The 12,871-nt window shown below is 43.2% G+C and overlaps 2 protein-coding genes and 1 long non-coding RNA gene across 8 annotated transcripts in view; 1 reads left to right on the top strand and 2 right to left on the bottom strand.

Annotated features, from left to right (window-relative positions):
- LOC108930258 (zinc finger protein 420-like) overlaps window positions 1-12,871 on the top strand; it is a 1,123,701-nt gene that overhangs the window by 3,540 nt on the left and 1,107,290 nt on the right. The gene's annotated exons all lie outside the window — the stretch shown is intronic.
- Window positions 287-6,546, bottom strand: LOC108930209 (tigger transposable element-derived protein 1-like). Of its 5 annotated transcripts, none has more exons than XM_029252049.1 (4): window positions 6,244-6,546; window positions 2,334-5,417; window positions 1,482-1,604; window positions 287-1,374 (listed from the first exon to the last, which is right to left on the bottom strand). In XM_029252049.1, exon 2 carries the CDS (start codon window positions 5,289-5,291, stop codon window positions 2,490-2,492), a length of 2,802 nt encoding a protein of 933 aa, XP_029107882.1. In that variant the 5' UTR covers window positions 5,292-5,417; window positions 6,244-6,546; the 3' UTR covers window positions 287-1,374; window positions 1,482-1,604; window positions 2,334-2,489. The 5 variants fall into 5 exon arrangements, with proteins under 5 accessions (XP_029107882.1, XP_029107888.1, XP_029107886.1 ...); XM_029252055.1 differs by having other exon boundaries at window positions 287-806; window positions 1,280-1,604; XM_029252053.1 differs by lacking the exon at window positions 1,482-1,604.
- LOC108930228 (uncharacterized) lies at window positions 7,761-12,635 on the bottom strand. 2 transcript variants are annotated; one of them, XR_001965816.2, is made up of 6 exons: window positions 12,502-12,635; window positions 11,278-11,433; window positions 10,291-11,103; window positions 9,286-9,995; window positions 7,998-8,132; window positions 7,761-7,787 (listed from the first exon to the last, which is right to left on the bottom strand). It is a non-coding gene; the product is annotated as an uncharacterized LOC108930228 (long non-coding RNA). The 2 variants fall into 2 exon arrangements; XR_003797755.1 differs by having other exon boundaries at window positions 9,837-9,995; window positions 12,502-12,633.

The raw sequence follows: 12,871 nt of genomic DNA on the forward strand, positions 1-12,871 counted from the left end.
CGCCACCAGTCTGTTCATTGTTGTGAGAAATCTTCTTAGTTTACTGATAAAATGTATTTATTTAGCAAAAACTTTTCAAAGCAACCCACAAGGCGCCGAGGAGCCCCCCGCTATGCAAGTGTGTCCATATAATAAAATTTATAAACATTGTAGATGTTACATAACAGCATTATCTTTAATGAACAATTAAATGTGTACAAAATGAAATGTACATTTGTTTTTACATTTGTTTTTTTTTTTCCAAAACTGTAATGTTTTGAATAGTAATATAAACAAAATACCACTGTTTGCAGATATAAAATTGTAACAGAGCCAGTTCACATAAATAAAAATAAAATGTACATCCAAAATACATTCTACAGTTCACATATCAAAGAATGAAAGTGCAAGGTGTTACATGATTGGGAAGTTTCCAAAGTAAAATGAATTTCTGTAAATATGACTCATATGATCTGTAACTTTTTTGACTCTTACCCCCTGTGTAAAGAACAGTATGGGGTAAATCTTGATGGCAGAATCACTACTTCTGTAGCCTTTAAAAAATAATATTTTTCCCAAATAAAATTACATCTTTTGCAGTATGCAGAACAAAAACATCAGTACAGCAAAATTTATCCAAAGCATGTCCAAAAAATGTTTAAAGTTGTAGCTCAACAATGTGAGTGTTGCTTTAAGAGAGTGGGGCATTATGAGAAGCATACAAACTTCCACAGGTGTGCCGGTCACCTATATTGGACGTGCTATTTAATTGAATGATTGCAGTTGTAGTACATCTCCGCTTGGTTCATTGCTCATCTTGCATAGAACTGATCGATTAAAAAGAAAAGTGGAAATTACCTCGCAGCAGTAAAACTGGGTCTGGAGTTTTCAGTGCAAACAGAAAAGTGTCCTGGGCTTTGAAAGCATGGTTTTGAAGCAAGGCAGCAAAGGTAACTCGTGTAATACACTTTTATATTTTCTGAGATGTATGTATCTTTTGAAGAAAGGCATTGGTTAAAAAACAAATGTAAATGTGCTTCATGTTCTACTGATATCATGGGTTGATAGTTCTGTAGGCGTTCTACCATGTTCAAGTTGGGGGAGAAAGTTGTTTGGGGTTTTTAGGTGGGCTGGAAAAGCATTATTATTTTTCCTATTTAAAATGATGTGAAATCGGTTTTCAGTATCCTAAATTTTGATATCTGCACCACTTTATGAAATGGATTAATTTTATACAGTATATTAAGCAATAAGTGTATATTGTCCAGGTTTCAGATGTTAAAACAGAGAACTGTAATACCTTGTGTCATCTTGGGGTCACCAAGTCTCTGAGTCCATCATCAGAAGGTACCGCCACACTAACATGTTGTTAGGAATGGTTGCAAGAAGGAAGCCCTTGTTGACAAGAAACAAATGCAGTGGCAGAAGTTTAAAACACCACTGCAGCTTGCTGAGTGGCATTATTCACTACCAGTGTTATTCTGAGCAACTTTATCACGTACCCCAACCTATATACCAAATGGTGATTCCTCTTCCCCTTTCTCTTCTGTCCTCAGTGTGTATTAATCCCTGAGTAGAGGAGGCAGCACTTATGCAGAACACTATACTGAAAAGATGGATAGGATCTTAACAGAACGAGGGAATAAAGAATGGAGAGGTCGAAATTAACATTTACCTTAACTGTTCACCTGATGCTTTTCTCAGATGCAATTTACAAATATATACACACACACACACACACATTTTCAGAACCGCTTGTCCCATACAGGGTCACGGGGAACCAGAGCCTACCCAGTAACACAGGGCATAAGGCCGGAGGGGGGGGGGACACACCCAGGACGGGACGCCAGTCCGCCGCAAGGCACCCCAAGCGGGACTCGAACCCCAGACTTACTGGAGAGCAGGACTGTGGTCCAACCCACTGCGCCACCGCACCCCCCAATTTACAAATATTTATACAGTTTTTTTTTTTTTTTTTTGCAGTCTTTTGATTGCTAGTAAACTGTTTTAACTACTATACTTCCTACTTCTTAGGGGCTCACTGCTGTAGTAAGTGGCCCAAATTCCACATATCTACTTGTACTCGGTGTCCAGGAAACCACAAAAATGACACTGTGTATACACTCATCTCTTGTCATTCATACTTTATTTGTTCCTGAAAGCAGCCTTTAAATTGAAAATTTGGATAATACACACAATTACTGCAGTCGGGGGAAGATTCCAATTTGTTACCATGACATTTCAAGTTCACCCAGAAATAAGACTAAATCCCTGATGGCACAAGCAAAGAATTTGGCATGATGAAATTATTTATTGTATCGGGAAAAAAAATATAAAAATTATAGTCAACTTACCGTAACAGTGCATGTCAACTGGCTTAGGCAAGGGGGAGATGTTAGGAGAGGGGAGGCCATGGTCTTAGGTGGAGGAGGAAGCGTGAGAAAAAGGAGACTGTGGTGCTGGTGGTGAGGGTGACTGAACACAACTGACCAAAATGGGATAATCAGGAATTAGTCATCTGTATCCATTTCTTCTTCAACTGCTTTATCGGATGGACAAATGTATCCAGATGTAGACGGCAACACTTCTTGTGCAGCAGCTGTTTTTTCTCTCGACTTCAAAAAACCAGTAACACTTGATTGTTTTGCCTGCTTTCTTCTCTCTTCATATAGATTTTTATATGGTTCAATACTTTGCATTAGCATCATTTTTACTTTGAAACCTCGTTCCATATCAGTCTCGTATTCATCAATAACTTGCAACATTGCATCATGATGTTGGAAAAGCATCCTGAGTGATTTCACATCCCAAACCTTTGGTTCATCGTCATCATCATCGTCATCATTTCCATCACCGCCGTCATCTGATCTCTCTTCTTTTAGGCGTTCTTCGTCGAGTTGCAATAACTCCTCGTTTGAAAGAATCTCATTATGTGATGCCAGAAGTTCGGAAACGTTTTCATCATCGACATCTTCAAAACCTGCTTTCATTGCCAGCAGGACGATTTCCTTACGAACACATTTTAGATCATCTTCAAATCCTTTGAAACCGTGAACATATTTTGGACATAAGTTTTTCCAAGCAGAGTTCATGGTGTGTTTGGAAATCATGGACCAAGCTGTAAAAATCGTTTCAATAGCCTGCTTAATAGTGAAATTCCTCCAAATGTCCATTGCAGTTACGTTCGCATCAGCCCGGCTCACAATATGTTCCATAACTAGTTGCACATAATATGCCTTGAAAGTGTTGAGTACACCTTGATCCATGGGTTGGAGGAAAAATGTGGTGTTGGGAGGCAAAAATACCACGTGAATATTACCGTAATCCTCAATGTGAAAAGGGTGGCCGGGGGCATTGTCGAGCACAAGAATAGCCTTGTTGTCTAGGCTATTTTTTGCACAATATTCTCGGACAAAGGGGCAAAAATAATTTTTTATATAATCCATGAACAAATCACAAGTGACCCAGGCCTTTCTATTGGACCGCCAAATAACAGGTAAAGTGTGCTTCACAACACCTTTCAACGCTCGAGGGGTTTCGGAATGGTAGACGAGGAGGGGCTTCAGCTTGACGTCACCCTCCAGGTTCCCCCCAAGCAGGAGCGTGAGCCGATCTTTGGATGCCTTGTGCCCTCTTTGCTGTGCTTCAATTTTAGAAATTACAGAACGTGTCGGCATCCGTTTCCAAAATAGGCCCGTTTCGTCCACGTTAAATATTTGTTTGCTGGTGTAGTTGCCCTCCTCGATGATTTGCTGAAGCTCCGTGGGGAAGGTTGTTGCGTACTCGCTGTCAGCTGACGCATCCCCTCGAATTTTCACGTTATGCAGCATCGCTCTCTTTTTAAATCTTTCAAACCACCCGTGACTCCCTTTGAATTTAATCTTGCTCACGGTCTCATCTCCCTCCTTCAGTGCCTTATTCTTGAGGTCGACAAAAAGTGTCCGGGCCTTCTCTTGAATTAAAATAGTGGTCAAAGGAATGCCGCGATCGCTGTGCGAGTCTATCCACTGCACCAAAAGTCTTTCAAGCTTTTCGTAGATTTCATGTCTCCCACGTGTAATTTTTGTAAGCTTATCGCCACCAAGCACATTTTGGGCTCTCGCTTTGATTTGTTCTCTTGACACATAAATCGAGTTCACTGTAGATTTTGATAAACCTAAAGCAATAGCTGTGTCTTTTTGTCTTTCACCGCATTCGAGGCGCTTTAGCACCTCTAGTTTTAATTTCAAACTATGAGCAACTCTCTTGCGTTTCACCCCTTTTTCCACGTCTCCACGGCTTCCGCTCGCGAATGGCTTCTTGCCAGCATGGAAATCGTGGTGGAGTTTTAAGGCACTTTGACGGGAAAACATTTTCCCACACTGACTACATTTATATGGTTTCTGCCTAGAATGAATAAGCTGGTGCTGTTTTAAGCAACAGTTTTGAGAAAAACTTACTCCACACTGCTTGCAACAATATTTATCGCACAATCCAACCTTTAAAGGATTTTCCAGGTATGACAAATTTTTATATACCTTTCTGCACTGAAGACACTGCCATTGCTGAGCTTTATGGGTAACACTGCCACTACATGGCTCCTTCCTGGCCTTGTTGGTTAGACCAGCAGTGACAGGTCCCATAGGTGCTTCCAAAGCACGTTTTGCTACAATATCATCTGCAATAATTAAACTGCTCTCTAGTTCCACAGAATTATTCTGCAAGAGGTCATCTACAACTTCATTAACTGTTCTCTCTGTACTGGATGATCCTTCTAACCGAGAATGCTCCTTTACTTCATCTGCCTCTGCTTTCCAGTGTTTGGAAAAAGACCTTAAAGGAGGCACCTGCAAATCCGCACACTCTTCCTTTAGCCCATAATGAGCAGCTTCATTAAATTCCTTCTCGGTGCACAAAGATTTTTGTGAGGAAGAGCGTTGCTCTATTTTAACTGCACCCGTCTCTGCTGGATATTGTCCGAGTAACGGAAAAGTAGAAGAGCCGGAATGCTCTAACGGAGGGCGAAACACCTCAGTGGTGCTGCGAAGCTGTAGATCAGCATTGTCGTCCATTATTTTGACCAGTACGATCTCCGTTTTAATTTTGTCGGAATCCAGATGTAGCCCTGAGTGCATCTCTTCAGCACCGAAGCCCTGAACCTCGGTACAATAGTCAGGGTGGGAAATGTCCTTGTCATCAGGTTCAGTTTTTACACACATATCCACGACTGCTGCCCCCTCAAAGTAGGGTGTCGCCATGCTCCCAAAACAATCTGATTCGGACGGGAGACCACGGAGTGCCAGCGAAGGGTGTTCAGGTCCCGGTTCTGCCATGGTGATCCTCTCCGATCTTCTCCGGTTCAGTTGCGGTAGATAACTTGGTGAGATCTTAGCTTCCTGTCATTGTTCACGTCCTCTACTGCTCACGTGTCAACTCCCCCACTCTGGGACTAATGCACACTGAAAAGAAAAAGAGGGCAGAAAAGTTGCCATCAATACTATCTGCCATACAGTTTGGGGTTTGTGACCCCAGACATCTAAGGAACTGAAAATAACAAGTGACACTGGTACTGTAGTTCTGCGGATACCCCTGTCAGGAGCATTAAACAAAAAGCCTCCTTCCTTCTCGTGAAAGCTACATAAACAACGTGCAACATTCAGGGTTGGTACATTAAGGTGCAGATGCACTGCCATGTTTCCTTCATAATTACGAATTAAACAGTTTAGCGGTGACAAGAAGTGGAATAAGAAGAACCTGGCGAGGAGCTCCTTAACTGTCACCCATCCTACTGCAAGAAGCTGTGAAGCTTCGGAATGACAGAATAATTGGTCTTCAACCGTCTTTATGCTGCAGAGCTGCACGACAATCGGTGGAGGAAACAATTTTAGAATTTGGAAAATGAATCGAGTTCTTCTCTTCTTTTCCCTCCTTTGTTGTTAAAGCTTCAGTTTTTCTTCTTGGTTTTGCACCCTTACTCCCAGTGCTAAATATGTGCAGTCCGCACAAATAATATCTTACTAATATATTATTATGACGTCACAAGTCCTCTGACGAGCGACCCCGCGTGATGCTCTGCGCGCGCTCCTTTGCTCTACTTAGTCTACGCAGAAAAACTCGCCTGTGCCAACAGTCCGAGAATGAAGTTGTTCGGACGTTTGTGGGGTCCAGCTGTACCGCTTAACGCGTCAAGGTGACGGAGCGAAGTGCCTGTCAGCTCAAGAGGCGGCGCCGCGCGCACGTGAGACGGAGCGCTCGCGAGACTCGCGCGGGAAACCTGTGACACACCCGCAGCGATGGTTCCTGCGTCGGCGACTCCTTGTGTGGAAGAAATAGCTTTTCTTTTTTTACACCTTTTGTGTAAACATTTCAATAGTTGATGTGGAACAAAAACCACACGGGAGGAGAATCCAAGCGCCAGAGTCAAAACCCGTCTCGGTCTGTTCGGTTCTTCGTGCAAGCGGAACATAATATGGGACGCATACACTCCGCTGTGGAAGACTGAAACACTTTTTTTAAAAAAATGAAAAAAAAAACAACTAAGACAGCACTGACGGACACACACATCTCACGCGTAGGTAAGAGCGACCTTCTGCTCCAGCGCATAAGTGGTGCTCGCCGTTCGTCGGAGCGCCCTCTAGCGGCCCGCGCTCATTGGTCCGCCGGCGCACTATGGTGTGGAATAATCATGTAAATTGATAGTAAATTGTACGTTTTGTACCATGAGCTGGGAGACCGTACCCCCTTTTCAGACGCTATGATTGCACCAAAAAACTATTGAGAAAAGCCTCCAAGTTCTTTAATTTTGTCATTAGAAACAACACTTTTAGTTGGGTCACAGCTTATACTCTATTACCACCACAATACAATTTGTATCATAACTCTTACAATCAGGATCCGATTTATTTGGGCAAATATGGACACGTACAAGGAATTTGGTTTCAGTTCACAATGGCTCATAGTGTAGAGTAAACAAGACAGGTACACACATATAAACAGACATACAACCAGTGCAAAGATGTGCTGATGCTACTGGCAAATAACAGGATGGAATAAATAATGATGAGGGATCAAATAAATAATGAAGAAGGGAATGCGTAAGAGAGAGGATTTTTTTGTGCAATACTATCAGCTATTCATGGACATAACAGCATGGGGAAAGAAACTTTTTGTATGTGGTTGTTTTGGCACAGTGATCTCAAGTGTCTGCTGGACTGGAGAAGTTCAAAAAAGCTGTAGCCCAGGTGAGAGGGGTCTGTCACAATTGTCAGAAAGTTGGTGATCCACCGACAGATGGAGGTGGGCACAGAGAGTTGGATTAATTTGGACAGGAGGAGGTGTGGGATGATGGTGTTGAAGGCTGAGCTGAAGTCCACGAACAGGATTCTCGCATAAGTCCCTGGTTTGTCCAGATGTTGCAGAATGTAGTGCAGTCCCATGTTGACTGCATCATCCACAGACCTGTTTGCTCGGTAAGCAAACTGCAGGGGGTCCAGTGATGTCCTTCAGGTAGTCCAACACCAGTCTTTCAAGTGACTTCATGACCACAGACATCGGGGCAACAGGTCTGTAGTCATTCAGTCCTGTGATTTTGGGTTTCTTCAGGATGGGGATGATGATGGAGCGTTTGAAGCAGGAAGGAGCTTCGCACAGCTCCAGTGATCTGTTGAAGATCTTTGTGAAGATAGGGGCCAGCTGGTCAGCACAGGTTTTTAGGCAGGCCGGTGAGACACCGTCTGGGCCTGGTGCTTTCCTTGTCTTCTGTTTGACAAAGACCCGACGCACCTCCTCTTCACAGATCAAAGGTGCAGGAGGGGGGAAGGTGGGGGTTACTGGAGGTGTTAATTGATTCGTGGAGAGAGGGTCTGAATGGGTGTGGTTTTACATACAATATAATACAAACTTTTATTATTCCAAACCATGTGCTCTGTAGCACCAATTTGTTACAACAAAGCAATATAAGAGACCAAATATAAAACCTCTACGGTCACAAATTCCTCAAAAAAATGGACTGTGACAAAGTGAGGAAAGTGCACTGATACCTGGGGAGATGGCGGGAGTGTTATGATCGCTGAAGTTTGGCTGTCCAGAATCCAGACTGTTTCTCCTCTTAATGCTAACAGTGCTCTTTTCCTCACTCATTGTTGTGAGATGCGGAGAAATTGAGTGTCTTCCTTCTGAAAGAGGGGGAAAATAGTAATATGACTGATATACAATTGTTTTAACACCAACTGCTAAATATTTCAGTACTGGTAACCGATTTCCATGTGAAACATCTGTACACTGGATGTGTTTCAGGTCCATCTAGGACTAAAATACGTTTAGAGTGTGTGTGTGTGTGTGTGTGTGAGAGAAAATTTCCTACAGGATTATATACCCTACTTACTGTGGTGCGCCCTCTGTTTCCAGCACCGGTAATTACTCTGTACTGCCGTCGTACTGATTTGAAGTTGTGCTGAAAATCACGATCCGCTCGGACGCGCTACGCGTCTAACACTTCTGACTCCCGAAATTATGATTTTAAACACGTAAATTAATCCAGCTGCTAAACATTCACATGAAAGCGCTGGAGAACTTTTTATCCTTAGCAGAACGGTGAAGAACGACAGGCGACTATCTACCTTCACGTCACACCTGTACTCAAAGAACAGAGTCGCCGGTCCGGTTCGGTTCGGTTCGGTTCAATATTGCTAATACTAGTAATACTATTGGAAACAGAATAGCGCTTTAACCAGCGCACAATCACAATGATTTGGTAATGGCGCTCAGGAAAGTAGCAAAGATTGCTCGCGCTCCGATGCGCCAAGTTTCCTTCAGCAGTGAGCTTTACTTCCGGTCACCTCCTAAGCGCTGTTAGTCGGAAAGCCCGGTGAACCGTTGCGCCTCCGATGTACAGGAGTCGCCCCACGAGAGCTGAGTGAGTGCAGTGAGGGCTGCGCTCCCACAGTATACCGCTTCATTTATTATAATGATTACAAATCATCATGCCATGGGGGATGGAGTGCAAAAACTTATGGAGCACAGACATCGGTAGAGAACTCCCGGCGTTGGAAACAAATGAAAATGTCATGTGCCGTTTTGATTTGGATCCTGAAGGAAACTCGGCGAAGGAGCGCATGATGATATTAATTCTATTCGATCTGGAGCACAGTCACAGTCAGCGCGTGTCCGCCTCGCTCTTCGCCGCCGCGTACTTTTTTTTTACCGACCGTCGTCGTCGGTCGGGTAACTTACGGTACCCGACGGTCGGTAAGTTAACCGACCACTAACTTACTGAGTTCTATGGCTTCTGAAGTGTCTGCTTAACCGTAAATAAAGCGTTAAACTTACCTTTTATTTGAAGAATCTGCTTCAACATATTATCGTCTTCCTCACTCCAACACTGGACTCCTACAAAAAGCTAGCGCGCACATCTGAGCGCTCCGGGTTATTTACTGCGCGGAACGTGTTTGGTAGATGGGCGTGAAAATTCAATAGCATAACACAGCAAGCGGAAGTCAGTATCAGGGAGAGACCGCCCATCTCCTATCCAATAGCAGAACATTATTGGCTGCGAGCGAAACGTAATAGCAGAACAGCAAAGTTAACTGGTCGTCACTGTCAGGGAGAGACCGCCCATCTCCTATCCAATTGGAGAACATGATTGGCTGCGAGCGAAACGTAATAGCAGAACAGCAAAGTTAACTGGTCGTCACTGTCAGGGAGAGACCGCCCATCTCCTATCCAATTGGAGAACATGATTGGCTGCGAGCGAAACGTAATAGCAGAACAGCAAAGTTAACTGGTCGTCACTGTCAGGGAGAGACCGCCCATCTCCTATCCAATTGGAGAACAAAGGCGATGAGTAAAAGGAGGCACACAATGAGTTACTGCCAGAGTACCAGCGAAGGGTGTTCAGGTCTTGGTCCTGCAATGGTGATCCTCTCCGATCTTCTCCGGTTCAGCTGCGGTAGATAACTTGGTGAGATCTTAGCTTCCTGTCATTGTTCACGTCCTCTACTGCTCACGTGTCAACTCCTCCACTCTGGGACTAATGCACACTGAAAAGAAAAAGAGGGCAGAAAAGTTGCCATCAATACTATCTGCCATACAGTTTGGGGTTTGTGACCCCAGACATCTAAGGAACTGAAAATAACAAGTGACACTGGTACTGTAGTTCTGCGGATACCCCTGTCAGGAGCATTAAACAAAAAGCCTCCTTCCTTCTCGTGAAAGCTACATAAACAACGTGCAACATTTAGGGTTGGTACATTAAGGTGCAGATGCACTGCCATGTTTCCTTCATAATTACAAATTAAATAATTTAGCAGTGACAAGAAGTGGAATAAGAAGAACCTGGCGAGGAGCTCCTTAACTGTCACCCATCCAGAATAATTGGTCTTCAACCGTCTTTATGCTGCAGAGCTGCACGACAATCGGTGGAGGAAACAATTTAGAATTTGGAAAATGAATCGAGTTCTTCTCTTCTTTTCCCTCCTTTGTTGTTAAAGCTTCAGTTTTTCTTCTTAAGTTCTTTCATTTTGTGATTAAAAACAACACTTTCAGTTGGGTCATAGCTTATTCTTTATTACCACCACCGTACACTTTGAATCATCGCTCTTGCACTTAGAATCCAATTTATTTGGGCCAATATGGACACACACACAAGCAATTGGGTTTCAGTTTACAACGGCTCATAGCTGAGAGTAAACAAGACATACAACCTGTGCAAAGGTGCATTGACACTACTGGAAAATAACATGGGATGGAATAAATGAGGAGGGCTCAAAAATGACAAGGAAGGGAATAAGTGAGAGGGATTTTTTTGTGCAATAATATCAGCTATTCATGGACGTAACAGCATGGGGAAAGAAACCATTTTTTGTATCTGGTTGTTTCGGCACAGCGATCTGAAGCGCCTGCTGAATGGGAGACGTTCAATAAAGCCGTGGCCCGGGTGAGAGGGGTCTGTCAATCTTCCCTGCCCCTCTCCCGATTCTGGAGAAGTACAGATCCTGGAGGCTTTGTTGTGCTTCGTTGTCGTCATGAGGTTCCATGATTGGAAGTGGCACCAAATCTTCAGCATTTCTGACAAAATCAATGGTACCACATCTGAATTCACTTTCCTCTTTTTCTCTTGACTGTCATCCTTACTGCTGTGAACAGCTGCTGTTGAAAAACATTTTACATAAAATTAAAATTTGTATTATTGTTCCAAACCGTGTGCACTGTAGCATGTTTGTTACAAAGTAACAAAGCAACATAAGACACTAAACATAATCTGTGCTTCCAGACTTCTCCTAGACGCAGAGTGTAACAAAGAGAGGAAAGTGCAGGTGATACCTGTGGAGATCGAGGGATGGATACAGTCATTGCTTAATCTTGGCCGTCCAGAATCCAGACTCTTTCTCCTCTTAAGGGGAAAGGCTTCTTTCACAGGGCTTCTTTCCTCATTCATAATCAAGAGATATTGAGAAAAAAGAAATTGTTGCCTTCATTCTGAAAGAGGGGAAAAAAAAAAATTGACTTTCACATAATTGTTTCAATACAAACTGCTAAACACTGAAATGCTTGTAAAAGATTTCCATGTGAAACACCCCTGCGCACTGGGTGTGTTTCAAGTCCATCTGCCTGCCTGGGACTAAAATACGTATAGGGTGTGTATCACAGGATACCATTGGACTTCTGTCACTTTCCAGGATTTACCCTCCTTACCGTGGTACACCCTGAGCAAAAGAATCCGGTCAGACGCGCCACGCGTTTAAGACTTGAGTTGAGACTCCGAGACCCGCGATTCTTCTGGTTTAACAAGTTTATTCAGCTGCTCAACATTACAGAGCGCTTGAGATGGTGCGGACAACTATCGTCAGAAGCGCTTCTGTTTGCTAAAACCGAACTAGAAGGCACTATGAATTTGCGGATATTCACTCATTTATTATTGTAAAATGACGACATAATTTCATCATTAGTCACATCACATGACAGAAATGGGCAAAAAGTACGGCGACAAGAGAGGCGGAGACGCAGCTACGGACCGGATAGAAAAACTGTGTATTAAGCAGCTTAAGCGCTTAATACAAATAATAATAAAAAAAATAAAAAATAATAAATTTAAAAAATAATAAATTTAATAAAAAAAAAGCGCTACTGGACGATCCGGTTCGGTCCAGTAGCGCTTTTTTTTACCACCAGCACAATCGAGTAACTACACACATGCGCCACAGACTATCGCACCGTTTTACTTCTATTACACACATAACGAAAGCGAAAACGTTACGGAGCACAGAGAGATCGGACGGTAGAGAAAATGAGTTCGAAAGAAGTTTTGTTTTGGATCCTTGAACGTTGAAGATCATGTGTAAATAAACAAACTGCGTGCAGTTTTTACTCGTCTGTCGTTCTTTACTGTTCAGGATTTACACAGTCCTTGTGCTTTCGTGTGTGTCACCGCGTGAGAAGAGCGCTTTATAAAAAAAAAAAAATAATAATAATAATAATAATAATGTGGTTTTTTAGGAAACGGTTCGCTAAACGAAGAATAGACGTGGAAATGAGACCTTAACTCACCGTTCATTGGAAGAATTTGCTGGTACGGCGTCATCCAGCGATAAAACCTACCAAAAGCGACCCAAGGGCAAGCAACGCGTTGCCCCTATCGCTTTCACCCTCGCCTGCTCAATATATAACACACGGACGTCCGAAAGGCGGGGCGACTCTCTTTGAGCGTCGCTCCGCCTTCCTTTCAGCAGGAAGACCGCGTTTTTTCAGTGTTTTCTGTCATATGACAATGAGTGAGAACAAGAGAGCTGTGTGAGCCTTAAGAGAAGAAAGTTTGCACTTTCGATGGATAAACTTCAATGACTGTATCGCTCCCTCCATCCCTACAGATATCACTGCACTCCCTCCTCCCTTTGAGAAGTCTGGAACCATAGACATT

The sequence above is a fragment of the Scleropages formosus genome, chromosome 1 (genome assembly GCF_900964775.1).
Source record: "Scleropages formosus chromosome 1, fSclFor1.1, whole genome shotgun sequence".
In the NCBI taxonomy this organism is placed as follows: domain Eukaryota; kingdom Metazoa; phylum Chordata; class Actinopteri; order Osteoglossiformes; family Osteoglossidae; genus Scleropages; species Scleropages formosus.

Bases quoted from the DNA above. Each gene is read 5' to 3' on its own strand.
- LOC108930209 (XM_029252053.1), bottom strand. From the start codon at position 5,291: ATGGCAGAACCGGGACCTGAACACCCTTCGCTGGCACTCCGTGGTCTC.